At 48.0% G+C, this 25,385-nt stretch overlaps 11 protein-coding genes across 11 annotated transcripts; 5 read left to right on the top strand and 6 right to left on the bottom strand.

The window, feature by feature from the left end:
- Positions 1–273: 273 nt before the first annotated feature.
- GIQ15_02007 (uncharacterized protein) lies at positions 274–1,124 on the bottom strand (the record flags this gene model as incomplete). Its single annotated transcript, XM_033549424.1, has 2 exons — positions 274–899; positions 959–1,124. The coding sequence occupies 2 exons, from the start codon at positions 1,122–1,124 to the stop codon at positions 274–276; spliced, it is 792 nt and encodes a 263-aa protein (XP_033406585.1).
- Positions 1,125–1,729: 605 nt separating this feature from the next.
- GIQ15_02006 (isochorismatase hydrolase) lies at positions 1,730–2,344 on the top strand (the record flags this gene model as incomplete). The annotated part of the gene is made up of 1 exon (XM_033549423.1): positions 1,730–2,344. One exon carries the CDS (start codon positions 1,730–1,732, stop codon positions 2,342–2,344), a length of 615 nt encoding a protein of 204 aa, XP_033406584.1.
- A 2,290-nt stretch (positions 2,345–4,634) lies between these two features.
- On the bottom strand, positions 4,635–5,708 carry GIQ15_02005 (uncharacterized protein; the record flags this gene model as incomplete). Its single annotated transcript, XM_033549422.1, has 1 exon — positions 4,635–5,708. One exon carries the CDS (start codon positions 5,706–5,708, stop codon positions 4,635–4,637), a length of 1,074 nt encoding a protein of 357 aa, XP_033406583.1.
- Positions 5,709–6,368: 660 nt separating this feature from the next.
- GIQ15_02004 (transcription factor) lies at positions 6,369–9,130 on the top strand (the record flags this gene model as incomplete). The annotated part of the gene is made up of 3 exons (XM_033549421.1): positions 6,369–6,638; positions 6,709–8,377; positions 8,451–9,130. The coding sequence occupies 3 exons, from the start codon at positions 6,369–6,371 to the stop codon at positions 9,128–9,130; spliced, it is 2,619 nt and encodes an 872-aa protein (XP_033406582.1).
- Positions 9,131–12,086: 2,956 nt separating this feature from the next.
- GIQ15_02003 (uncharacterized protein) lies at positions 12,087–12,692 on the bottom strand (the record flags this gene model as incomplete). Its single annotated transcript, XM_033549420.1, has 4 exons — positions 12,087–12,168; positions 12,229–12,338; positions 12,402–12,529; positions 12,593–12,692. The coding sequence occupies 4 exons, from the start codon at positions 12,690–12,692 to the stop codon at positions 12,087–12,089; spliced, it is 420 nt and encodes a 139-aa protein (XP_033406581.1).
- A 1,113-nt stretch (positions 12,693–13,805) lies between these two features.
- On the top strand, positions 13,806–14,343 carry GIQ15_02002 (uncharacterized protein; the record flags this gene model as incomplete). The annotated part of the gene is made up of 2 exons (XM_033549419.1): positions 13,806–13,978; positions 14,025–14,343. The coding sequence occupies 2 exons, from the start codon at positions 13,806–13,808 to the stop codon at positions 14,341–14,343; spliced, it is 492 nt and encodes a 163-aa protein (XP_033406580.1).
- Positions 14,344–15,104: 761 nt separating this feature from the next.
- On the bottom strand, positions 15,105–16,232 carry GIQ15_02001 (uncharacterized protein; the record flags this gene model as incomplete). Its single annotated transcript, XM_033549418.1, has 2 exons — positions 15,105–15,619; positions 15,671–16,232. 2 exons carry the CDS (start codon positions 16,230–16,232, stop codon positions 15,105–15,107), a joined length of 1,077 nt encoding a protein of 358 aa, XP_033406579.1.
- Positions 16,233–17,503: 1,271 nt separating this feature from the next.
- Positions 17,504–18,644, bottom strand: GIQ15_02000 (casein kinase I; the record flags this gene model as incomplete). The annotated part of the gene is made up of 2 exons (XM_033549417.1): positions 17,504–18,580; positions 18,630–18,644. 2 exons carry the CDS (start codon positions 18,642–18,644, stop codon positions 17,504–17,506), a joined length of 1,092 nt encoding a protein of 363 aa, XP_033406578.1.
- A 286-nt stretch (positions 18,645–18,930) lies between these two features.
- On the bottom strand, positions 18,931–19,653 carry GIQ15_01999 (uncharacterized protein; the record flags this gene model as incomplete). The annotated part of the gene is made up of 3 exons (XM_033549416.1): positions 18,931–19,087; positions 19,282–19,515; positions 19,568–19,653. The coding sequence occupies 3 exons, from the start codon at positions 19,651–19,653 to the stop codon at positions 18,931–18,933; spliced, it is 477 nt and encodes a 158-aa protein (XP_033406577.1).
- Positions 19,654–19,985: 332 nt separating this feature from the next.
- GIQ15_01998 (uncharacterized protein) lies at positions 19,986–22,108 on the top strand (the record flags this gene model as incomplete). Its single annotated transcript, XM_033549415.1, has 4 exons — positions 19,986–21,093; positions 21,152–21,691; positions 21,743–21,910; positions 21,966–22,108. The coding sequence occupies 4 exons, from the start codon at positions 19,986–19,988 to the stop codon at positions 22,106–22,108; spliced, it is 1,959 nt and encodes a 652-aa protein (XP_033406576.1).
- Positions 22,109–23,061: 953 nt separating this feature from the next.
- On the top strand, positions 23,062–24,710 carry GIQ15_01997 (uncharacterized protein; the record flags this gene model as incomplete). The annotated part of the gene is made up of 3 exons (XM_033549414.1): positions 23,062–23,490; positions 23,713–23,832; positions 23,883–24,710. The coding sequence occupies 3 exons, from the start codon at positions 23,062–23,064 to the stop codon at positions 24,708–24,710; spliced, it is 1,377 nt and encodes a 458-aa protein (XP_033406575.1).
- Between the last annotated feature and the right edge of the window lie 675 nt (positions 24,711–25,385).

Raw genomic sequence — 25,385 nt, 5'->3', positions numbered from 1 at the left:
CCTCTTTCCTGACACCCACGGCACATCGTATTTATAAATTGATCAGATAAAGTCGCCTTTTCTATAAGTATACATTCCGCAGAGGTAAGCTAAGGGTAAGGGTAAGGTAGTATAGGACTGTACCTTGAGGATTCGTAAGAGAGATATGAACCGGCGTTTCATGATTTGATAACGAGCGGGTAATGCTAATCTGGAGAGGAAGTATCAAATGTTTGGGAACCAAGTTTCCTTCACATCTGATTCTTGTGCATTCTTATCCAGAATGTCGACATCTTAAACCGTGTCCTCCACTGCCTTCATAGCCCCACGGGAGGCGATATATCTGAGTACGGGATAGAGGTCCCTTTTCAACATATCCAAATACGATTTCTTATGAAAAACGCCCACCTCTACAGCTGGCACCATCGATATCTTCAGGTTACCCCTGGGCATGCCTTGAGGAAACAGAATGTCCTTCAACTCGTCTGGCATATCGATCCGCTCAATCTTTGGCTTCTTCCACCAACGAGCACTTGGAGGCGTGCTAACCGAAAACATATGATCAACGCGGCGTAAGTTCGAGAATGCAGAAATACGGCGGGGCAGCCCACACAAGGATGTCAGAGAAGTCTCGCCTGGGCCCGATTTGATAAGGATAAGAGATCGTATATGTTTGATGGCTAGTTTTTGGTTTTCGGAGCTCATGTTTTCGATTTCGTTCATCCAAAGCTTATCAGCCGTGCGTTCATGCATGGCCACTGTTTTGCAGGCGAAAAACAGTGCTTTGGATATCCTGCGCATGAATCGACTGGTAGACGTTGCCATGCACCAGTCCAGAAGGTGAGGTTTTAGACGAGGGCTGGCTGCTCTAAGGATGCCATAGCGGAGGTCGGATTCCTTCGTACCATGCTCTTCAAAAACTGGGCGGTGTTAGCGATAGATCCACGATATGAGGGAAACATCAGATTCGGCACTGTACAGTAGGAAATATACTCCTCAGAGGCGCCCTCTGTCGAATTTCCGAGATCCACCCACGACTGACAGCCTAAGGCTAGATCGAGGCAGTGGTCCAGATGGAAGATGGTATCATCTGTAAATACATCACTTATTATCTGTGTCAAAATCTCAACCGGCAAGCTTTCCATGCTTATGGATGTCTTTCAAATTCGACGAGATAAGAGTAATGAATGCTTGTCTATCGTCATGGCTTTCTTGTTAATATTGTTAAAGAAGTAGATCCAAGTGAGAGCAAGGAATCCTGTGAGGAAAGAAAGACCAAGTGAGACTTGACATAAAGCTGTAAGCGAAGCCTATAACGGCTTTTACCGCAAGCATATACAAAGAGAAAGCCCATGGCTATCATCGTTTAGAATGACAATAGTCCAATTCTGTGCAATTGTCAAGATGTGCAGCATAGTAGGCTGGCGACTGTGAAAGCCCAGTTGCCTATATCCTATCCTTCCTGGCAGGAGGCACCTCTAGAGTATTCAAAGGATAAGCACATGAAGGCGTTTGTTCTACTGACCAGCAAGAGTAAATAGACATATATAGGTTTGATCTTGAATCATTTCAACTTAGCCTGAGCAGTCTGGTCAACCGACGCCCTTGCTGACAAATTGATAGGAAGAGTACCAAAAGGAGTCATGGAAGACTTTAGGCTCGAATATATATCAAGTTGACTAGTATATCAAGTTGAATCTGTATATATCCTGCCGCACAAGAGTTGAAACGATATACAAACGATTTCAAGATGGCAGACCTCGATCTTACTTTGCCTACTGTCCTTCTTATCATCGACAACCACGCTGCCTTCGACAATGAAGCCTACTGGGGCAAACGGTCAAACCCGCAATATAAAGAGAACACCACGTTACTGGTCAACGCATTTCGAGCTGCGCATACCAAAAGTCCTCACATCGAAGTCATCCACATCGGTCATTCCTCAACAGATGTAAACAGCGTCCTACATCCAGATCATCCAGACGGCGGCCCGACCTTTTACCCGTTTACCGAACCTATCCCTGGAGAGCTGGTGATCTGGAAGAACGTAAACTCTTCTTTTATTGGGACTGACCTGGAGAAGAGGCTGAGAGAGAAGGGCGTGCGGCAGCTTGTTATATCGGGTTTGACGGCGGAACATTGCGTATCAACCACCACTCGTATGGCCGGCAATCTAGGGGTCACAAATGCGCCAGACGACAGTGGGAATGGGCGAGTGATCCTGGTCAGAGATGCAACTGCTTCGTTTCCGTGTGGCATGTATGACGCGGATACGATTCACGGTGTCTCTGTCGCGACCTTGGAGGAATTTGCAGAAATTGTCAAGACAGCAGATGTTTTGCAGGGCCTGCAGTCTCTTCAGTGATGATCTTTGAACTATTATAGTAGAGTCTATACTTTGTAGCTATGTACCGAATATGCACTCCGTAATGTTATGAAAATACCTACACGAAGACACCCCGGTCAGTGTTTAGTGTCCTTCTAGTGCATGCATGGAAACAAGCATCTTCTCCATCTTCGAGCTGTTGCGTTCGTCGAGTTAACTATATTTTTTCCAGACCCGACTGCATAAAGAACGTTTCAGATATGCAGGCTTGACACAACATCCTGGCCGGTGTCACGTCTCAAAATTAAAAGTAGAGAGGGCTGCAGGAACTATGGATTCAGCCCGGAATATATATCGGCAAAAGGTCGATTTCAACGCCCTAGCACTGCAGGACCCGGTGTTCAAGGAGTTGTATGCCGTCTTCCTCTTCCTCTTCTCCTGTTATGGATCGTTGCATGTCGCTAACACTGTCTCATACAAGTTTGAACGCGAAGGGACAACTGAATTTCAACGACCCGGATGCCGTTAGGTACATGGCTCTGTCCCTGTTTGAGATTATGTTTACGAGGCTCTCCCTTTTGTCTTCTTGCAGCAGTATTGATTGACACCGGCTTCTCTTTGCAGGCAGTTGACAAGAAGCCTTCTTGGCCGTGATTTCGGCTTGGAGGTTGCGCTCCCTGAAGATAGACTCTGTCCACCTGTGAGTGTCCATATCCTGTAGTGGCCTTGGATCATGGTTAACTCCCCTTGCTAGGTTCCTAATCGGTATGTCCTGACTTGTAGCTGGGGTTCCTGGCATACGGGGCTGAAAACAAAACAACTTCCCCATACAGGCTCAACTACATACTCTGGTTGCAGGATTTGGTAGACTGTACCAGTGATGACTACCACGAGAGATTTGATCCTGACAGGGAAGTCGTTGGACTTGACATGTACGCACATACCTTTCTTAGCTGACGATACGCAGCGTTGAGCTATGATTAACGGAGCCGACAGTGGAACGGGATCAAGCTGCATTTACCCTCTTCTAGGAGTTACCCAAAGAAAGCGATGGAAATTTGTGGCAACAGGTATAGCGGAATTCAAGCCAGAGCCCAATAATTAGCTCCGCACTGTGTTTACTGACATTATGTAGATATCGATGAGAAGAATTTGAGGTATGCTAGAGAGAATGTATCGAGGAATAAGCTCGAATCCCGCATCCAGGTTGTGGGAACTAAGCCAGACGGCCCGTTGATTCCGCTTGATGGAGGGATTCCATTGAAGTCGTAAGCAATCGAAAGTGCATGTTGTCGCACTGACTGGACGTTAACTAATTTGAAGGCTTGATTTCACAATGTGCAATCCCCCATTCTACGAATCACGAGAAGAAATGTCAAAGTTAGCAGAGGAGAAGCAGCAGGACCCATTTTCCGTACGTTGGTATCTTAGATGTGCTACTAAATGTACAATGCTAAGTTATTGTAGGTCTGCACAGGCGCAGATACTGAAATGGTCACTCCCGGTGGTGAAGTCGCATTCGTGAGCAGGATGGCCGAGGAGAGCTTAGGCTTGCGAGAAGCCGTGAGGTGGTATACCTCTATGCTCGGTAAACGGAGTAGCCTCTTCTCGGTCATTGCGGAACTCCAACGACTCGGGAACCAGAATTGGGCGGTGACGGAATTTATCCAAGGTGACAAGACTAAACGCTGGGCGATAGCCTGGTCATGGAAAGATATACGGCCAACAATGGTGAGTGACGCATTAACATGGATATAGGTTTGATTCGTTATGCTAATTGGTCATGGCATATAAAGGCGGTTGCTAGGGGGGTATTGAATATTCCAAAGCACCACCTACCCTTCCCATCCGAGTTTAATTTTAGCCTGCCATGTAAATCCGCTGATTCTTTGATCGATACGATCGATACTGAGATTAAATCTTTTCAAATCCCTTGGGAGTGGAACCACCAGAGATCAACTGGGATAGGCTTCGCCATGGGAAACGTATGGTCACGCCAGGCACGGCGGAAAAGGCAGCAGCAGCAGCAGCATGCTACTAAAGGTGAGCTCAACGAGGTTGACCATGAGTTCGATACTGCTAAGGCAGTGTTTGGGTTTATTATACAGGTAAGGCGGCCGAGCCTTGAGAATGTCGATGTTACTGTGCGGTGGGTGAAGGGAGTTGATCCGGTGATTTATGAGAGCTTCTGTGGCATGCTGAAGAGGAAGGTAGAGGGAAGATAAACACTTTTCCCTGACTCGCAAGTGTTCATTGCCTTATTTCCTAGCCTACGAAGCGTACGAACCGTTTGTATGATAGGTACTACTACTTGGAGGAATGGCGGATATCAAGAGCTGATAGTCTTTTTGTTTTTTACCGAGAGAGCTTCCGTCGGTTTCTGGCCTCCTTCCTTCGCTATGCTAGGCCGGTTCTGGCGTATGGGGATCTTCCCGGTTACCGGATGAGGCCCCTCAAACAACGCCATCCCCTTCACCGGATCTAGTTGTCGATAAATCACGGGAGTAGCCCGCCGCATGCCCCAGGTAACCCGCCATTTATTCTCGCTGGCATCCCACCATGTGCGTGGCGTCAAAGCGCAGATGCGTTCCCATATATGGCGCATAAAACGTCTTGTTATATGATGTGGCCGACCTCGGACATATTTTGCAAAAGTAGCATCCTTCGTTGCGCCATCAACCAAGAATTCTGCGCTGAGGAAGTTTTCCTGAGGTTGAGAGTCAGACTCCGTGGCGGGGTTTGGCTGGGGGCCTTTCCTCCTCTTGGGCAGAACCCACGGCTCGCTTCCATCTACCAGGCTTTGCAACGTTTCCCAGTCATGGCGCGGCAATGGGGGAAACGCCTTATCGAGTACCGCGGCATACCACCTGTGCCGTATATTTATTTTTCGGACTTCTGCCAGTGGTTTCGAGAAGACGTTAAATTCTGGTATGGTTGGAGATAGGTCCTTTGCCTTCACCGGCCTCCGGACCCTTTGGGCACCGACTTCGCGGTTCTCGCTCTGGCTCTGGAGGAGGGCGAGAAGTAGTGGTGAGGGTTTCCATTCCGCAGAGAAGGGCGCAACCCCCGCTTCGACTGCATCGACTTCAGAGTTTAAGAGAGGCCGTAATAGAAGTCGTTTCCGCCGTCCGATTCGCCCATATGACATGAGGATGACGCGCTCTAGTGGCTTTTGATATCCCTCGTTTGCGAGTTTGAGGAGCCTGAGATTTCGTCTGATACGGGTGTGGAGGCGTCCGATTTTGGCAGAGTCCATCAGGAGCTGCTGCTCTACCGATATAAATTTCCGGAATCTCGACGTGACATATTGGGCCATATATCTATTGGCGACGGGATCGGGTAGGTAGCTGATCTCTCGGAGCAGGGCGCGATAGTGGCTCCTCCATGGGATTGGGTTCGACATGGCGGCAAGCTGGGGAGGTGAGAAAGCCGTATAGCCGGTGTGTAGACTGTCCCTTTGCTTCGCCTTTTCTTATAAACGTTGGAACGTCGGTGATGGTTCTTTTCATCCTATATATAAAAAAGTCTTGTTGAAGGAGGTCGAAGATGTCCTGCTTAGTCAGCATCTACATCGCGGTTGGACGCGAAAAAAAAAGCGACCGAGAAGTGGGAAAAAAGCGAGGACGGAGAGAGAGAGAGACGACCGGAAGAGAAGAGCGCACTCTCTCGATCTTGCTGGCGGCTGTGGACAGAGAGGCCCGTCTATCCCCATCATCCGGCCATCTTTCCTCCCTCTCGCTTCTTCTTCGCGTCCTCATCTTCGACTTTCGAGTGCAAAAGGCGCGGGTAACGTGACCACGCGATCCACTCCAACTTTGCCAGGTCGCGACGCCAGAAAGTCGTTGCGAGGCGGTTATATATGAGAGTGCTGCTGCTGCTGCGGTATGACAACACACTGCTTTGCTCGTACGTCTGCATGGGTGCTGATTCGCCGTATAGCTTGCTCCTTATCTGAGACCTCTGGGTCCTTTGGCCACCGATAACTGGTCGCTGACGGGACCTCCTTGACTCAATCCCTCGAGACGAACGGGAAACACCGCGAGTGCAAACCAGTCCGTTCACGATGTCGTTCTCCAGGAATCCTAATACCGGCCCGCCAAACGGTTCTTCCTTCCCTCAGTCCAGACACGACTCGTTCCATGTCCCCCAGTCGCATGCGTCTACGCCGGCCGGGTCTCCTCCCAGAACCTCCCAACACTCGAACATATCGGCTAGTTTCTCGACTAATGGTGTGACCAACTCAATGTCAAGGAGTAGCTTTGGCGGCTATAATGATGGGAATGGATACAGACCGGTGGCATATCACGATGGATATAAACCTCAAATTTACACCGTTCGTGACCTGTCTAGGCGTTCAATGATGATGCTGGTGGAGCGTATAAGCTAATTGTAATACTTTCTAGGCCGTCTATTCAAATGTCTCGGTGTACGAGATGGAAGTGAATGGGGTGGCCATGATGCGTCGTCGCTCGGATTCGTGGTTGAATGCTACTCAGATCCTCAAAGTGGCAGGTGTAGCAAAGGCACGCAGAACCAAAACTCTTGAAAAGGAGGTTGCTGCTGGTGATCATGAAAAGGTCCAGGGCGGGTATGGCAAGTATCAAGGTACCTGGGTCAGTTATCAGCGTGGTCTGGAGCTCTGCAGGCGGTATCAGGTTGAAGATTTATTACGACCGTTGTTGGAATACGACATGGGCCAGGACGGTGTCAGCGTGGCTGGACAGGGCCAACTAGACACGCCCACAAAGGAACAAGCCCTAGCTGTTCAGAGGAAACGATTTGCACAAGGACTCGATGGGCAGGGCGGTGGCCCACCACCCAGCGGCACTTTTTTCCAGAGTATATCTCGTACCGCAGCCACGGCAGTGAACGCAATTAACAAAGCCAGGTTTGACTCGTCCTCTATGAAGGGGAATGAAGGACGTCAGCCAAGCATGACAAGGAAGTCTTCACAAATGAGTAGCCAGGAAGCACACTATCCGTCGGCAAGCCAGCAGAGTATGCAAACTGTTGCATCTGATAGTGGATTTGGTAGTAACCTGCAAAACAGCCAACGCAGCTTCGTTGAGTATGCCCACGAAGAAAACCTGGAGCCGCCTCGCAAACGAATGCGGTCCTCGTCAACCACGCAACCCATGTCGTTCATTCACAATAATATCCCTCCTGCAAGCTCCATGACAGAGCCAACTCCCACTGAGCCTAACGACTCATTCTATCAACAAGCAGAATCTACGAGTAATATAATACCCGATGACCCCAGACATGGGATACCTGCCCTACCAGCAGCGACTACTCCGGAGAGATTCCAGAAAATGAAACTTATCATGACACTATTTTTGGATAAGCGTATGAAGGACTTCGCCAACCACCCTGCCTTTCTCACACTTACCAGTGAAGACCTCGAAACGCCACTCGATGAATTTTTGAATAGTGCTCTGCATTGGGCTGCTATGCTTGCGCGTCTACCTCTTTTGAACGCCCTGATAACCAAGGGGGTTAACATATTCCGATTGAACGCTGCGGGCGAAACGGCGCTACAGAAAGCAGTTGGAACACGGAATAACCTTGACTACCGCAGTTTCCCCAAACTACTAAACATGCTTGGCTCAACTATCGAGATTATCGATCAACATGGGCGCACAATACTTCACCACATTTCTATGATGGCCGCGACTGGCGGCGGAGGGCATGTCGCTGCCAAGCACTATCTTGAGTCTCTCCTGGAGTATATAGTGCGGCACGGCGGGACCACAAACGGGGCAAACGCATTTTCGGAATCCTCCAAATTCGAAGTTATCAGCTTGGGCAAATTCATGTCAGAGATGGTAAATATGCAGGATGATCAGGGAGATACTGCGCTGAACTTGGCGGGCAGAGCGAGGACAGTGCTAGTTCCACAACTACTTGAAGTGGGCGCTGACCCTCATATCCCAAATAATACAGGTCTCCGGCCTGCAGATTACGGTGTAGGCGTTGATATGGTTAACGGGAACAGTCAGGGACTCCAGATTGGCGACGGGAGTGACGCATACTTGAACCAACTAGCGAGAGCTAAGAAGGATATTCTCGAATGTATGTTTCTCTTGCTTGCTTTCCTTCTTCTTCTATGCGAAATTTGTGTGCCTTGGCTAACACTCTATAATAGCAACTGTTTCCCAGATTAATACAGCCATCGAAGCTTCAATAAGCTCATTCGATAAGGAGTTAGCTGGCAGCTTTAGCGAGAAGCAACAGGAGTTCAACCAGTGGCACTCTAAAATCCGAGAAAGCGCGAAGGCCCGACAGATTGAGCAAAATCGATTTGACGAGGTTAAGAGTAAGTCTCGAGAGCGAATCGAGTTGCAGCGGCAAATTCGAAACCTTTCTTTGTCATCAGAGACTATTTTAGAGGGGTTGCGGCAGGCAAAGAATAGCGAGAAATCCAGCGAGACAATGGCAGGCAAGGACAGAACCACCTTTGACAAACAAAAACTTGACACTCTTTTCCCTGATGGGCCAGGCCATAGTGGTATGGCAGTGATCTCGGTGAGACAAGGAAAGTTCCTTTTCTCGTTACCGTCTGCCGAGCAACTGAGGACGCGCTTGAAGTGCCATAAAGAGCAGACCGCTTCCATACTCTCCGAAGTAGAGACACTGAAGAGAAAGAATGTTGTTCTGGGGGAAAACTACAGGCGCATGGTCATGGCGTGTACGGGATGGTCGGCCGAGGACGTTGACGCCGCTGCAGATGGGTTGACGGATTGCATCAAGGACCTGAACCAGAACCCCGTACCGCAAGAGCAAGCCATTGAGATCTTGATGAAAGATCGGGGACAGGACTGGTGATGCCGGGTCATTTGATGACTCCTGTTTGTTTATTTCTGGCTGCATTGAATGAATGTTACGATTTTGCTCACTGCCTTATCTACTCTTTCTGTTTTGCCATTCCTGTCTACTATTATCTTACGGAGTAAATGGGGGTGTCACCAAATGTGCTGACACAGGTGGTGGCCTTTGGACGCAGTTTATGTGGCCTTCTTGGTGAGGGTCTGGGCAGATGGTCGTTTTATCGCCGCTCGAAAATCATGATATAACCGCCCAACAGGGGTCCTTTTATAGTAACCGCCTACGAGATAGGTATTTATAGGGGCATCAGCACCTTCGTACTTTTCTTTCTCTTCCTAAGATTAGCTAAATCTAATATTATATTATTATCTTACCCCTAATACACCAATATTGTGCCTCATTATGGGAGTTGTTAAGCACAAACGAGTGGCTGGGAAAGACACCCAGGCGTTAATGGCAATGATTAACGGCCCCCAACGTCCAATCAAAGCCAAGTTTGACGATTCTACCCAGAAAACCATCGATGTAGTCGAGAAGAACTAGATTAAGTAAGGCTCCTAGCCCCACACGAGAAATGAATATTACTTACTGTATACTCCTATAGATTCACCCAAAAGCTAGATCCGCCAGACCCTATTTACTGGCTTCGCAACTTTACTATGAATGTTATCAACACCTTTCTCCGAGACTACCTTAAAACGCATAATGTAAAAAGTCAAGATGGATTCTATGTTAAGGTCCGATTCTGGAGAATTTACTACTGCTCAACCCTCAAACAAGACTTCCCTATTGACCTCAAACGCGATACAAAGCACGTATGGTAGTCCCTTACTTCTACTACTGACGCTAAGCTTATACTATTTATAGTTAATAAGTGGGCAGCTGACAGAGGAATATAAGCTTTGTGCATTTACACGACCACAGGCGTCTATAAATGCCGATGATCTTCTCTACCTTCTGCATCATAATATAGGACTTTCTAAAGTATGGTTCCCAACATTCCGACAAAGGGTTCAGCATAATACCATTCGGAAAATGATGACTGCTACGAGCGCCAGGCCAGGAACACTGCTCTTAGGCTCGGGGTACTGCAGAGGGAACGATGCGCTAAAGTGGAAAGATATTGAGCTCTTCATGGTCAATGACCCTGAGTCATCATGTCGAACCTTCATTATGAGGGTAAGTGTTGAACGGAGATTCGGTGTAATACTGCCTGATCGTACGAAACACGTTAGTCAACTACGCCGTTTCATTAAATATCAGTGTCAGCTCTCCATCATCGAACAAATGCTACGCCCGGCGTTTTAACGCCTGTTTCAGCTGTAGCTGGCATCTCCGCGATGGCAAGATACATGGCCGTATGAGGAACATAAATAGGAGCTCAATATCGTGTATTTAGATGATCAGTGCTTGATAGATTGAAATCTCATAGATTGCTCCAGACCCACCTGACCAATCAAATCAATCAAATATCTCGTATCTCAGATTATCGAACTCAAGATTCTACGCTAACATCGCACCAACTCGCTCCTGCCATGTGAGATAGGCGACCTTTTTGAGGGGATACATAGGTACGGAGTTTTACCCATAGCTTCCCCTCCTCATTCTCAAGCTTTAAATCCGAAATATTACACACACATCCACTTGAATTATTAACCCACTCTTCAATCATACTCCCATTCTAAAAATGACACGCCACATGAGTATTTCTTTCATAGTCTCAAAACTCTGTATAACATGCTAACGGCCCGAAATAAAATAGAGCACACTTGAGCAGGAGGTGGTTAAGAGGAGGGAGGGTGGAGCAGAGAAGCCTTGATGCACATCCTGATAAATCGTTCACAGATACCTTCTATGTTGTTAACGTCTTCGCAATGTTCCAGGCTAAATTAGTACCAATACGAGTGCGAGTCCGCTCTAAGCAGCTCATCTCTCCACTTATCCGTGGCCTGCGGGATATCTTCTGCTGTGATGTTCCAACCTGAACCCGACATCACTTTAAAGAAGAGCTCCCCTATACCACCAGGAGCACCATCGAGTAACATCAAACGTTCTGGCTGCAGCCTCGGCCTAAGGTCTCTCACGGTGAGTATCCTAGTACGGATGATTAGCGAACTTATCATCATTGCGATGCATCATCACCTACAGGGCGCCTTTTTCATCCTTGCATGTTGTAGGAAACATGAGATCACTATTAGAGGTCAGCCTGCATCCTCGCCACTCAAGATCAAAGATTCCATACAGTGGGAATTGAATTGCAGAGGCAGATCCGAGTATCAATGTCTTGAGTTTCTCGTGTATGCAGATTGGCTGTCCCCAGTCAAGCTTATCGGGTACCCCGTTAGTGTATAAGAACGTCGTCATGGTGGTAGCCGATGAGTCATTGATCGTGAACCAGATCTTCCATTCAACGGTGACTTCTCCAGTAAAACTTTTTCCTGGCATTTGCGTACTACAATCAGGAAGCAGCTGATGAAAATAACACTGCGTGAGGTCCACACTGTACATAGCTTGACGACTTTGAAAAGGTGGTGGACTAGTTCGGTAGGAGTGAATGTAAAAGACTACGTCTGAAGCATACCTGTAGGGTATCACTCCTTTTTATGCCGGCCCTCTCCATATTCCAGGTCAATCCCCCGCATCTGTCAATGCAGAGATGAGCAAGGGCCTAGACGAAAAGAAAACATGTAGAGGCCAGCTCTGCTACACGCTCGAATCCTTATGTTGATGCGTTGACGCAGATATCTAAACGTCTGGATAGACTGCGGAAATGTGACTTGAGAACATTCACGTGATAGCTTCTATAGGCGATCCCAAGCATCCTGCAGGTGCCTGATACAACGTCGTGGAACCGCTTCAAAAAAATGTATGAGCGTGGGGCACTTGCTTTATTAATAATATAGATTACATGATAGACAAAGATGGTTGCTACCTAGGTAGCCTTCAGCCCGCGCTCCTACTGCAGCTCGAGAACTTCTGGCTCCGTTTTCTTATATACTACCGTCTTGAGTTGCCGTCCTAGGATAATATATCCTTCTCTAATGTGGCGAGTTTGTCATTATTTACCTCCTCGACTAGCTAGGTTTTGGCATGCATACCCGTATGCCGCGCCATCCTGCTCGTTCGGATCAAGTTTTGCATTCACAGTGTTGGCAGCTCCTGGGTGGTGGGGTTGTGAAGCTATGAGGTGGTTAGGTACTACTTTGGTCTGCAGAGGGTTAATTCAATTGTTTGATATTTTGAATGGAGGAGGCAAGATACGTGTACATACTTCCCGATATTTCACAAGATAGAGTTTCAGAGCCTCTGCATAGTTTTCAAATCCTAGCGAGGTCATGGCAAATAGGATGTCTTCTCCGTTAACAGTCTTGCGCTTCTCTCCCTGGCACTTCTCTGAAGCTATAGTCCCACATCATTAGTCCCAGTGCCTAATGTATCCCTGTCTCAAGTCGTGTGACATACCTTCGCTGGTAATGAATGATATAAACTCACTCACACACTCCTGCATACACTCTTTCGCTCCCTTTGCGATTATAGCATTCTCAGGCAAGGCAGCCTTCATAACACGAGTCACTATAGCAAAATATTATATGTTAGCATCCATTCGCTTATAAGTATAGGGTATTTGGTGATTGGCCCTGTAGCTAGATTTAAGGTTGCAGTGCATCAATTGAGGAGATATAACAGTTTCATGTAGAGAAGAGCTCGCAGTAACAGAGAGTGTATTTCTGCGTGCGCCGCCTATCTGGGAGAAGCATCAGGGACAGAGGAGCAAACCATTCGCAATTGGGAGCCACTTATCCTGCTCTTTCACCTTAAAGTCGTCCTAGGCCTGCGCTTGTGAATCGTGTTCTCTTTCCGCAGGCTCAACCCCAACTCTAAAATGAGGAGTGGATGCCAAAGACATGGCTTGTGTGTTGGTTTGGCTATATATATAGACACCCTCCGCTTGATTCGACACCTAAAATATACGTGATGAACGAGCCCAGACTTGCTCCCTTCTCAATTTTCAGAGTTGAAAAGCACAAGGGGCGTTGTATCCAAGATAATTATAAGCTAGCAGAAAGGCCGCAAGCTAGATTTATATAAGTGAGCTGCCCATTGGCAATGCCGATGCTGCATGTGCATCTGGCATAGCACTTTACGCCTTTGCGAACCATTTGCAGCTCCCTACTACATAATGTGGACCATCACGCTCGGAGTGGGGAAGTAAGCAGTTTGTTAGAATAAGCTGCGGTTAACAGATCGAACAAAGGCGCTGTGACGATATGCGGAAGAAGTACGTATTCAAGTTTCAGCCAGTGGTCCCGGGTGGTCCGGGGTGGTCTCGAAAGCGATGTGCTAATGGAGCATCTGCAGTTGCCGTGGCTTACTATGCAGCCTCGAACCATCAATCTCCACCGCATCATGCACGAGTGCCCCAGGCCCGGAGAGTGCCTTGGAGTCTCCTTCCCCAGGGGGCCTGGCTTTTGGGGTCGGCCGCGGTTGCAGTCCCTATTCGTCTGCTTATCACTTTTACTAGTAACTGCTGGTTCATAGTGCAACATCCCGTGTAGTCTAGATATAGAGACAATCATGTCTACATACTCTAGAATGAGATATAAAGGCCGTGTTATTTCTAGCCGTTGTCGTGCATTACCCATCCCATCACCCTTCACTCAAGCCATCTATACTTATGATTCTAAACGTCCAGCCTCTCGAGGACTCCCGCGGAGCATACGATACAACCGGCGTACCCAAGCCCCAACCGCCGCAAAGCGATGAAGTGGCCACCAAAGCGCCGTATTCAGCTACTAACGCGCCATGTCCGGCAAAAGATGCGCAGCTCTATGCCTGCAAAAATGAAATGTGTGTCGCCATTATGCAAGTCCCCAAACAGCAATGGAGACCCTAGCGAGCACCCTCCAGACAGTTCCGTGTTCCTGGCCCCAGACAACGCAGAAAACACGCGTGTTGAGCTTAGCCAAAGATTCAACGGTGTAGCTGCGAAAAAGCCGTTGGCCCCAGAAGACGTGCGCAAAGCCTTCCTCGAAAACGAAACGGATAGTGGAATGCCTCAAGCTATGTACGATGAGCGGTGGGGCAACAACGCGTGTATCTGTCGAACACGAAAGTGCACGGAAAGGAAAAAGTTGTACCCCAAGTGCCGAGGGAGCTCGAGCGACTGGGCCAAGGGCGATATCTGGATTGACTCAGAGTTCTCGGCGTGGTAGTTAGCAGAAGGGCCAGCGAGCAGGTTGGCATATATACGTGGATCTGTCAGTTGTTTTCGGGATGTAATATAGATGATAGCGGCTTCATACAAAGTTGACTGAGGATGCTTGTATAATATTTAATACGTTGAGCGTGGATAGTTGAGCGGATAAAGCGGGGCTGATAATTTTGATATGGACAACGTATGATTAATGTGCTCGGGAACAAGAGTATTTAAGCGCCCGGAAGTTAAGCGGGTGGGTCAGATCAGATCGACGCCGTCCGTACTACGTAACATAAAGTGGGGTAATCAGAAACCTTCAGCAAGGACATGCATCTTTGTCACAGCACGGTAACAAACGAGAAAAATTAAAGGCAAGCAATAAAACGTTCTCATTCGCAGTACGTGGTGCCTGGGACGAGTAGTTGGGCTCGATATATATCCAACTTGCATGTTGCAGGTTGAACGTACGGAGAGCTCAATGAAACCAAGCAGGCCGGCCTTACATAACAAATTCATGTACGTTGATCGATTGGATGAGTTCGCTCGTACTAAAATTAACCTGAGGCTTAACATGCTGCTCGCCAAGCGGCCATGTAACCGAGTTATTGGGGGGGTGGCCGGCGTACGACGGCCGGTTGTAACCAGGTTATCTGGTGGGAATGTTATAACCCTATTTAACTTTGACCTTCTATACCTACTATAATTATATATACAAATAAACATATTTAACATTTAGTTATTATTATATTACATATAAACTTGCGGCATATGTTCCGGTTAAACAGCCTGTAAGGAGTCCGCTGTGATGTCCGGCGACCTTAACGCTGTGTAAAATCCTTGGGTACGATGCTGATCACTGTGATAGCCCACGGGGATGTAGCCGTGGCCTTGCATTGAGCTACGGGGCTCGGGGTAGGTGGGGGCGTAGTCTTGTAGAAGCTCTGGGTCGGCCGTCTCATCAGTAGCAGTATTAAGCCATTGTTGGATACGGTCGACATTAACAGGCGGTGGAAGGCATTCGGCGCAACCGCATGGCAGTGCTTGGGGGGGGCATTCTTCTCTAGGGTTCCACCATTCGCCGATGGGGGGTATGGCGAGGATTGGTCGGGATTGATCGGCTGGTACCCCATTGCTAATAATATAAGGCGATGGTGATAGCATTCGACACTTCGTGTTCTTTTCCAGTCCGTGCTTACTTAGATAAGTTGAGCCACGGTCAGCGCCTTCTATCGCTTGCGGGGTTCGTTCCCGCTTTTTATCTCTGTTAACTATATAAACCACGGTATTTGCATCTATCGTCACGTTAGCTCCATATGAATTCCGCAAATTATGCCTATACCTACCTGCTTCGCCCCTCTCATAACTCTCTTCCGCCCTTCGAACCTTATAAATCTCATCTAGGATACCAAGTCTCTCGCGGGGTTTTATTTGACTTTGGGCACCACGTCCGGCCTCTTCTAGCTTGTTGGCAGTCATTCCATTATTACCAAGCTTACGGAAGATATGGATAAGAAGGCATATCCGTTCCGGCTTCAGCAGGTGATCGGGTTCACGATGGGGGACTCCAGCTGGCCACCAGTCCGGCTTGGTCTTCTCTGGGTCCCCTTTCTCACCGGGTCCTCCCCGTCCTCCATTATAAGGATACTTCACTTGCTTGCGTGGCTCGATAATCTTAATATAGGCTTTCGCTATTTGGCGACAGTTGATCTGCTGAAAGGCTTTAAAGGCAGATTCGTAGTAGGCCTCAACTTTCTCCTCATTTCCTGTCTCAAGGGGTACCATCTCCACACTATGCGGTCTGTTAGAAGGCTCCTCCGGCTCGGTAGTGGAATGGTCTATCTTATAGCGACGCCTCTTCGAGCGAGAGGGGAGCGCATCTTCGACTTTTCCTATCAGGAACTGCATTCCTTGGTAATATTTTGAGTCCCCTAGTGTTCCGTGTAAGTAAATAACATATCAAGCAAGCAGGGGAGATTCATACCAGACAAGAAAGGCAGATGGTAAACGTTAGCCCCCGTAGCTTGTGCGAGCAAATCGCCAAATTCAGAAGTGAATACAGGACCTTTGAACTCCGGGAGAGATGTATGGAAACTGGGCTGTCCAAAGCTGTAAATATCTAGGTGGAAAAAATGCGGTTTAATAGTATGCGAGAGACAAGGGTATTGGATGCCTTCCCTAGGGAAGCTGAGCACTCTCCCAGAAACAACCATTATGTTAAAGGCTCAAAGTCAGGTTCGGTAAGGTTGCCCTATACGGTGAAAGCCGGCTCTAGAGGGACTAAAGAGTGCAGAAAATCGAAGGCGGTATCAGATAACCTGGGTTTATGGGAAGGGAAGTGCGGTCGGTCGGGGAAGAATGAGATTATTATATGATAGTTGGCGGATAACATTATCGTTTGTTTCTGTCAGACACGGATCAGACGGATTTCCCTTGATGGATACTAGAGCAATTCTTGGAGCCGGCATGCAGAAAGACGAAAGATGTACACCAAACCCAGCGGGTGGTTGCATCAGGCCCCTGGCCAGAATATTACACCTAGCTTCTCCTATCATGCTCGCGGATAACATTTGGTTAGGAGGAAACCAGGGTATCGAAAAAGAAACAACGGCCTGCACCAGCAGCTATTGATAGCCATCGAGCTATGGTACGAACCTTTACCTGGTCTCCGAGGTCGTGATGAACAACCCAGAAAGTTTAGAGGCTTAGGATGGTGCAGGGAAGCTCAAGGTGCTTATACAACGTTTGTCTATATTCCGCACGCGCTAAATCACGTGGTGGATTTCTCAGTAAGGACACTTCGGCCTGCTATTAGACAGCTAAGATAGATAGACTGGTTCTGGTAGAAAAAGCAATTTCGGAGCATACACATCAGCATGGCGCTGAGGCTTCCAGAACGTCGCCTGCTGACTCACCCCAGCGGCTATGCACCCCCACCCACGGACCATGGGGGTCATGGTCTGTCCCCCACTTAGAAAGACCTAAAAGGTACCTTGCCCACTTTTCCTCATGCTGAGGTGCCTTCTCCACAAACACCATCAGTAGAATAAACGTTCTATGAAGGAAACCCATCATGAGGTTACGCGTGTGCGGAAGGCCAGCCTCGAGCAGCTTCAGACACGGCTCTATTCCGATCTGCCATAGTTTTTCTTGTAGCTGGTGGCCTTCTGGCCAACGCCTTAAGTTGGGGGGGGGGTCTCGGGGTGCTGTGTAAGATCCCAAATATCGATATACCTTCTGGTGAGCTCGAGGTATGCGGAGGCGGCCGCCGTCCAGTCAGCTGCCGTCCAGTCAGCTTTATCCGCCTTGGTAATTGACACACACGCTTCTTCCGCTTGACGGAGTGGATCGGCCTGGGCGTTGTGTTCCCTTCGAGCGTCTTCGCCTAAGAGGCGCTTTCTCCCTACCTCGCTAGTAATGCCTGCGACCGGCCGAGAGTAGCATTGTTGGGAATTCCAATACTTGTAAACAATCCAATCGAAGACTCCGTCGCGTAAGAACCCCTCCTCGCCGAAAGCGCTGCAGAAAAGTTGACGGAGATAGTTGTAGTCGGGTTCATTGGTACAGTCAGGAGATTTCACGTACTCCAAGCAGACTTCGAACGCTCGAGGCAGCCCTTTACAGAGAACTTCCGCCCGCGTGTCCTCCATTTGCCGGAGAATGTCTTCGTACGGTGTCTTCGTAAGGTCGATCTGGAGCCCGTCCCATGGCGCTAGCCTGCGGCACATATAGATGAGCATGAGTGTGAGCCCCTCAAGGTCGGAATACCGGGCATCATTACGCCGCGGGTGTTCCGTGATCAATCCAGCTACCTCAACAAGCGTGACCTGATTTAAGGCCTTTACAGTGCCCAAGGCAAACGCACCAGGCCGTATCCCGCCGTGAATGAAAGACCGGCGATGAATGACCTCAATGCGGCTTATGAGCTGCTCGGCGAGGAGGAGGACGGTCTTTAGGGAGAACGCCCTACACCATCCCAATAAACCCTCCAAGGTAGGACCGGCGAGGCGGCAGACCATGAATCTATACCCGTCTTTGGCGCCATAGCGTTCGACCAGGGGAAAACCAATTTCCCCCGAAAAAGATAGAAGATTCTTGACCTCGCGTTCAAGGGACGGTGCGTCCGTATCGCGCGCCTCCAGCTTGATCATCACCTTACGGTCGTCCTCTAATAGCCCAGCACCCTGGATCTGACGATAACCAAGGTAGACGTCATCCTGAATGTGCTTAATGAGTTTATAGCCGTCAACCGTCTCCTGGAGAAAAGTTAGACGAGTTCGCAAAAGCTTCAATGGGTAGTCATACCAGAGGGAGAGCCATTGTGCCTTGTCGGGAGTTGGTTTATAGATATATCTGGGGAATTCAGGACAGATCCATTGTGCGCGTAGAAGCTTGCATAGAGCAAGATGAATAGAAAAGACAGGAATTCGGTGAGCTTTATATGCTGTACATGCCTCTAGCTCTGTAGCGAGGAAATGACATCTCAAATGCGGCACAAGTCATATATCGAACTCGACTAATATTCCAGCACATATGCCAAGAAACAAATAATAACGCCGAAACAGAAATAGTAACGTATTTATCGCAGAATAAGATTTTATTCTTCTCAATCGAGGCTCCAGTCATTGTAGCTCTCACTGGCCTTCACTCTTGGCGGCTGCCGGGGTCCGCTCTCCTCCATCTTTCGGTATTGTTCGAACGTGTCCCGGTCGCGATTCGGGATAACGGCTATCGCCTGTTCACATAGGAGGTACTCGTGTATGCTTTTGAAAATCACCTTAACACGTTTTCCACCTCTGGAGATCACGGCCCAAACAAAGTAACTCCCTTTGACGTGTTCAATACCTTCATAAATTTCGACCTAGTCAACAGCTGTGGAGTCATTGATAGCCTCTCGGCTTAAAACTAATTAATAAGTTGGCCGCAAGAGTAGAAGTTGGAGTACATGAGGGTATACCTATAAGTTTCGTAGGGCCAGATTGAGGCTTCAAAATCCGGGGGAATATTTATTCCGCCCATTGCAACAGCTGTCTTCACTCCTGGCATCCGCCGCAGCTCTTCGAGAGAGCAGAGCCCAAGTTTCTCCTTACCGAGCTTGGTCTGAACCTTGATTAGCGCGTCGTCACTATAGACCTTATAAATTCTCTTGACGTGCTTAACATCATTCACGTAGAGGCAATCCCCGTCAGATCTGTGATCCTTAGCTTACGTAGAACATGTTAGGTAAGGAAGGCATGACCTACCCGGGTAGCGGAAGGGCGCTGCACTGCTCAGGCGTCTTCGGCCTCGCGCCCCAACATTGTGTCAGCCAGGAGAGAATTTCAAACATCTTGTGGAAACGGCTACCGGAGGATTGCGAACCATCAGGCTGAAATGGGGCATGCAAGGGGAAGGCAGAAAGGCGTCCATGCCCAAGGGCGGTGAGCTATCTTATAGATAATCGCTGATATCAAATATTTCAGCTCTGGTCTCATACTCGTATCAATATTTTCCGTTGAACGCAGGAGTAGTACCTTGGCACGTAAATAACCATAAGTGGTGCGAAGGCTGCATGACGTGGACCGCTGACAAGCTAGGAGCTGGACGGTGGGAGTCAATATTGACGGGCTCCTGGTTGGCCAAAGCCTTCCCCGCCTCCTTCGGGGACGCTAGCAAGATCACATGTGGCACATGGATATCCACCAGGTCTGGACACCCAGCTCAGTTTTCCTCTTTCCTCTCTCTTACAATGAAAAACAAGATCTAGCGATGCCTCACTCTACGCTTCCCCTCGAGCTGCAACGTGCTCTAGAAATTATTGCTAATACTTCTCGCGCAACACTCTATGCCTGTCGCGACTCGGATGCCTGGAAATCTGTTAAGGCAGTTGTTAACTCTATTGATAACGAAGAGAACCCAAATACTGATGTCGATTCAGCAACCTCAACGGAAGGTGTGGACAGGTCTCCATCTTTTCCTCTAGCATCATCAGATAGCGGCTCCGTGGGCCATTCCTGCAATTCCTCCTTGGTGCCTTCGAGTTCGCCCGTCGCCATCCCTAGCTCACTACCGCCTGTAGAGGGTTCGACGATTACAGAGAACCCAAAACTCCCAAAACAACCACCAAGAGATAACTATGAGTTCCTCGATCTAGTGAGAGGCGGTTTGACAAAGCTTGAGCTTCTTTCGAAGAAGTACCCGATCCTAGCTTCGATTTTGCTCGAGGAGAAAGGGAGGCCGGCCATCGACCCAACCATACAATACTTAACGGCGGTTGACGGTAATAGATCTCCCAGCGAGCTGGAGATAGTCCTTATGGGACTCTCTCAGCTCTCACATGCCTCAGGTTTCTGCGATTGGGAGAGGGAAGAAAAGATTGTTCCCGCCAGGGTAGATGTTATCTGCTCCCTACTTTCAAAGGCGCCTAAGAAAAATGGGAAGATGATTCGTTATGCAAGAATAAAGCATCCTGAGTTTGAAGATGTGGTCAGTAGGGGGATAAAAGCGGGTATATACAAGATGACCTTCGCGAAACTATTCCAAAGGAAGACTGAAAAGGACATCTTTGAAGGAACGCTCGCTATTCTAATATTCGTTTTTAAGAAGTTTCGGTTGCTGACCCTCGATCTATACCCCGATGTTATTAATTTGATACTCTCCGAGAAGGAACCCGTTAAGGATACACCCGATGAGTTTGCACCAGATGAGGTTGCACCAGATCCTTTAATAATCGATCGAATCGAGGCTCTATCGCCATGGTTTGCAGATCTGAGGAGTGACTTCGCCCGAGGTAAGAATAAGTCTAGGAATCAATTAATCGACCTAACAGCCTAACAGCTAATCATTAGATGTTGTTCCCAAAAAGAACGCTGGTCCCGAGAACGCTGGTCCCGAGAACGCTGGTCCTGAGGATGCTAGTTCCGAGAACGCTGGATCTGAGATAGTTTCGCCCATTCTAGCGTGTGATCCGATGACCGCGATGGGCGGCGGAACCTTCGATAGAACACCCCCTATGAACATTCGGGACCTATTGACACAGGGTCACCCTCTCAATGCGCAAGACAAAACGACTCGTTCCCACATTGATAATGTTAGTAATACCGGAGGCGAAGGTAACCTCGATTACCAAGGTGGCCATAGTTCCTGGCCAACGCCAGCTCCAAGATGTACACACGATGATGTACTACCTGCCGACTCCTTCAGCCTATCGCTGCAGAGTAACCAGGCAGCTAGCAACCCTACTATATACCCCCAGCACCCGGGTGCCTCTGACGACATGGCTGTAGGGCAACCCCGCGCGAACGAAACGAACAAGCGGCCCTACCCAGTAGAGAATAGTAATGGACACCAAATCTCGCAGCGTAGGAGATTGAATGGAGGGGGGGGAGGTAATGAACTCGCTGGTCATGGCACAGGGATCAAGCTGATGTGTTGTATAGGCGATACCTCTTCCACCAGTAGCGTTCTCATACCTTACCCTGAAGGGCACTCTGACCGGATCGTCGAGATTGATATGCCGGAGGAAATGACTGGAGATGATCCTGGTGGGCCGATACTTCCTGATAGTAGGCCAGATCAGTTTCCTGAAGCAACGGAACATGATAAGAGTAAGTTTACATCCCAAAATAAATATATAAACGCGTTTCTGCTAACTGTTTTAAGACAACCATAGGAATATAAACCTTTCCGACAAAAACCTCTCTTCCACAATCGAATATCCCTGGGGGGGTATATTCAACACGGTCGAGTACGCTTGGCTTAATGAGCATACATGCAACTATCCTTGGCCCGAAATCACTCCTTAAGGCCAGATTTTGGGATCACTAAACAATACCAATCCGATGTAAAGTAGGCGTGTCTTGTCACTCGAATAAATGTTCCAATTTTCACTTGAACTTTCGCGCTAGTTTCTGCGTATGAAATTGTTGCATTTGATAATTTTTGTCCGCCGAGAGCAATAGCATCGTAAGGGTAGCGATCTTCTGGGAGCCGTAGATGAATTTTATCGCTCATATGAAATACCCGATAGTCTGGATTCTCTTCGAAGCCCTGAAGAGGTTAGTAAACCGAAATATAAAGAAAGGGGCTGTACTAACAGACCAATTTGCGAAAAAGTGGCTTAATTTTATTGTTAAGACTCTCGTCAACGCACTCGTTTATCCCGTGCTTAGGTTCAAACTTTGTGGTAGATTCACAAAGCCATTTTCCCAGTTTGTTACATTCATCCTCCGAGTCTGGGAGGGTATGTTCAGTTGGAAGAGCTTCTGCCATTGTTGAAGACCTAAGGGTTTGATTCTGGTTCTATTTTTTTCCCCTCCATTTCCTTTATATCTCATGGCGGGGTAATTAAACTATTACAATAGTCTTTTATTGGTGCATGACGTAGCTAAAGTGGCTATCCAGCTCCATTTCTCACGTGATATTTGTCGTTTCGGTACGTGGGAGTCATGGGAGTATACCATTATAGGTAAACCAATTGCCTTGCCGTATCAGAATTGATGCCGAAACGCTTTAAGTCAAAAAATGTTACAAGAGCCATGTGACCCTGCCCCCTACCTTGTCATTGATAAGCCTACCTAAATGCCCCACAAGGCAAATCAATGTCGCGTTTGCTTCGACAAGGTTAGGCTCAGGAGTGTGTATCCTATAGTCGTTTTTGGTGGAAGAACAGGTTATAAAAGGTCATCCTCCCCAGGGAGATAGTCCGAAATGTACCATTATTTTTTCTGGCTCCAATTTGGTATACCTCTTCACAGCAATGGCAACTTGTTTCAAGATCTACTGCATCAACCTGCAAAAATCAGATATATCTGCAACCCTTGCCACCATTAAGGAGCTTCGTGCAATCAAGGACTGCCATATATTCTGGGGCAATAAATATTGCCTTGTGGCAAGCCCAGTGAAGCCGGATATACCCAACTCTCTCCCCGTGGATAGCCGCTTCATCCGCGACAACAAAGGCGACTTTCTAGATGCTGCTGCCAATGCGGATAAATCTGATAAACAGGGTGTCTATGCTGAATACAAACGGCTTGCGGCGCGGAATATGATAAGTGAGGCCCTTCAGGATCGCCAGAAATTGCACGAGAGAGTGAGCAAAGATTTCTTCGAAACGATAAGAGACGGCCTTGTCAACGCGAAGGCAAATTTTAACGCGCACTCGGAAGGATCAATCTATATTTTGAGGGTAGACTTACACAAGTTATGGCTCCGTATAGAGTATCTATGCGATAAAAACCCAGAGGTCTTACGCCAGTCAGAGTGCCCTCATCAAAATTCAATCGCCGCTCAGATTGGATAGGCAGACAAAATCATAAAGTCACTTGGGAAGGCTCAAGATACAGTCCATTGGCTAGCCATACACAACAATCTAGAATACCTACAAGATTCACTACACCAGCGAATTCAGTCCCTATCAGGTGATCTTCTACCTGTCAACGAGGAATTCTCTGAGACGTCTACGGTAGTCGATGACGACCCATATCCCTACACCGACCCAATTTCCCCGGGTACCACGGATTCAGTCATGGTAAGAACTTACCCTCCCCACCTTTGTTTATTATACTTACTAAATACTAGTTTAAACCCGAACCCAGCCATATATACCTTATTTGCGCCGCTATCCTTTACACTGTAGTGAATACGCAGGATATGAGACAGGACATGAGGTCTCAGCGCCGAAACCTCGAGGAAATACAGCTCTGGGAGAAGGATGAGTGGGCTGCAGAACTTGAGGACCATGAGACCTTGGATGCTTTATTTGTATCTGGTTACTGCCAAAACCTTCTGCTGTTCAAGCACTGTTATTTTAGTGCTACTGATATAGAGGAACAATACACAGAGCTGGTCACCGGGATCAAGAGGATTCTAGAAACTGGAGAAGAACAGATTATGGGCCGGAGGAGCACAAGATTCACTGCGACACAGAAGCTTATAATACTTTGTGCTGGATTGGGGTGTTATATTGCCGCGCCAAAGGTATTAGAACGCCTCCGGCCTCAAATACGCGCTAAAGATATTGTATCTCTCGCCCAGTCATCGCCATTATACAAAAATGTGGAAGAGGATGTGATTAAGCGTCTCCTCGAGATCACCCTCGGCGTCTTCGACCCTATTATGGAGATAAGATCTGAGGAGTCGGATGATCTGCAAAGCCTAGGAGTATGGGAAGGGCCCGCTACGATACCTTTACGATGCAGGCAAGGGAGATGCTGCCGCGGGTGTAATCGAGGATGTGGAAAAGAAAATATCCAGCTACCGCCCCAATACCCCCCGAATGAGAAAATGAGCCTACGGGGGTCGAGGAACCTCGCGAGTTTAGGAGAGGTTGAGCAGGATAGTTTGCGAGGGAAGAAGAGGCCAGGCATTAGTCAAGAGGGCGTGATGGAGAAGCGTCAGAGGCTGTAAAAATAGGCCGTATGTTCTTAATATGACCCTTCACTTATAGTCTTATAAGCTACATCAGGGGTTGCAGTGATCGAACAGCAGATGCACATTCCATTATCCTTTTGTCAGTTAGTAATTAAACAGCCATTAATTATAGCTATCCGTTTTTTATTCCAATACTAGCTTGTGGTTAACCCGCTAGCTGTAATGTAGACGGCAGTAATAAAGCATGGCTATAGTGCGTGGCTCCCCCTTTATAATGAGCGACATTCCATTAATCAAGACCCTACCCTCCAGCTCTCCAAACCCAAGTCTTTCTTTCTCCCTCTTTTCAAATAAGGTCCAACCTCCGGAGTACCAGTTTGGCTTCTGGTAATCATGAAGAATCAAATCTTAGATCTTTCAAGTTCGTTAATAGGTACCAACATCTTTCCAAGCAAAGAAGGTTCTAGCACCCATAGCATGAAGGCTAAATGCGGCCAGTGGAATTAACACGTTACTAAAGAAGGGCTTATAGGGTATATTAAGAAGAACCACGGCGAGAAGATCAAATGCAGCCAGTGTGAAAAACATATTACCAAAAGGAGACTTGAAGGGCATATGAAAAGGATCCATGGCGAGAAGTTCAGATGCAGCCAGTGTGATACATACCTTACCGAAGAGGGGCTTAAAGGGCATCTTAAAAGGGTCCACGGC

The sequence above is a fragment of the Arthroderma uncinatum genome (assembly GCF_011692745.1).
Source record: "Arthroderma uncinatum strain CBS 119779 chromosome Unknown scaffold2, whole genome shotgun sequence".
Classification (NCBI taxonomy): domain Eukaryota; kingdom Fungi; phylum Ascomycota; class Eurotiomycetes; order Onygenales; family Arthrodermataceae; genus Arthroderma; species Arthroderma uncinatum.
Note: the sequence above shows the minus strand (reverse complement) of the source record. Positions and strands in the feature narration are given on the sequence as shown.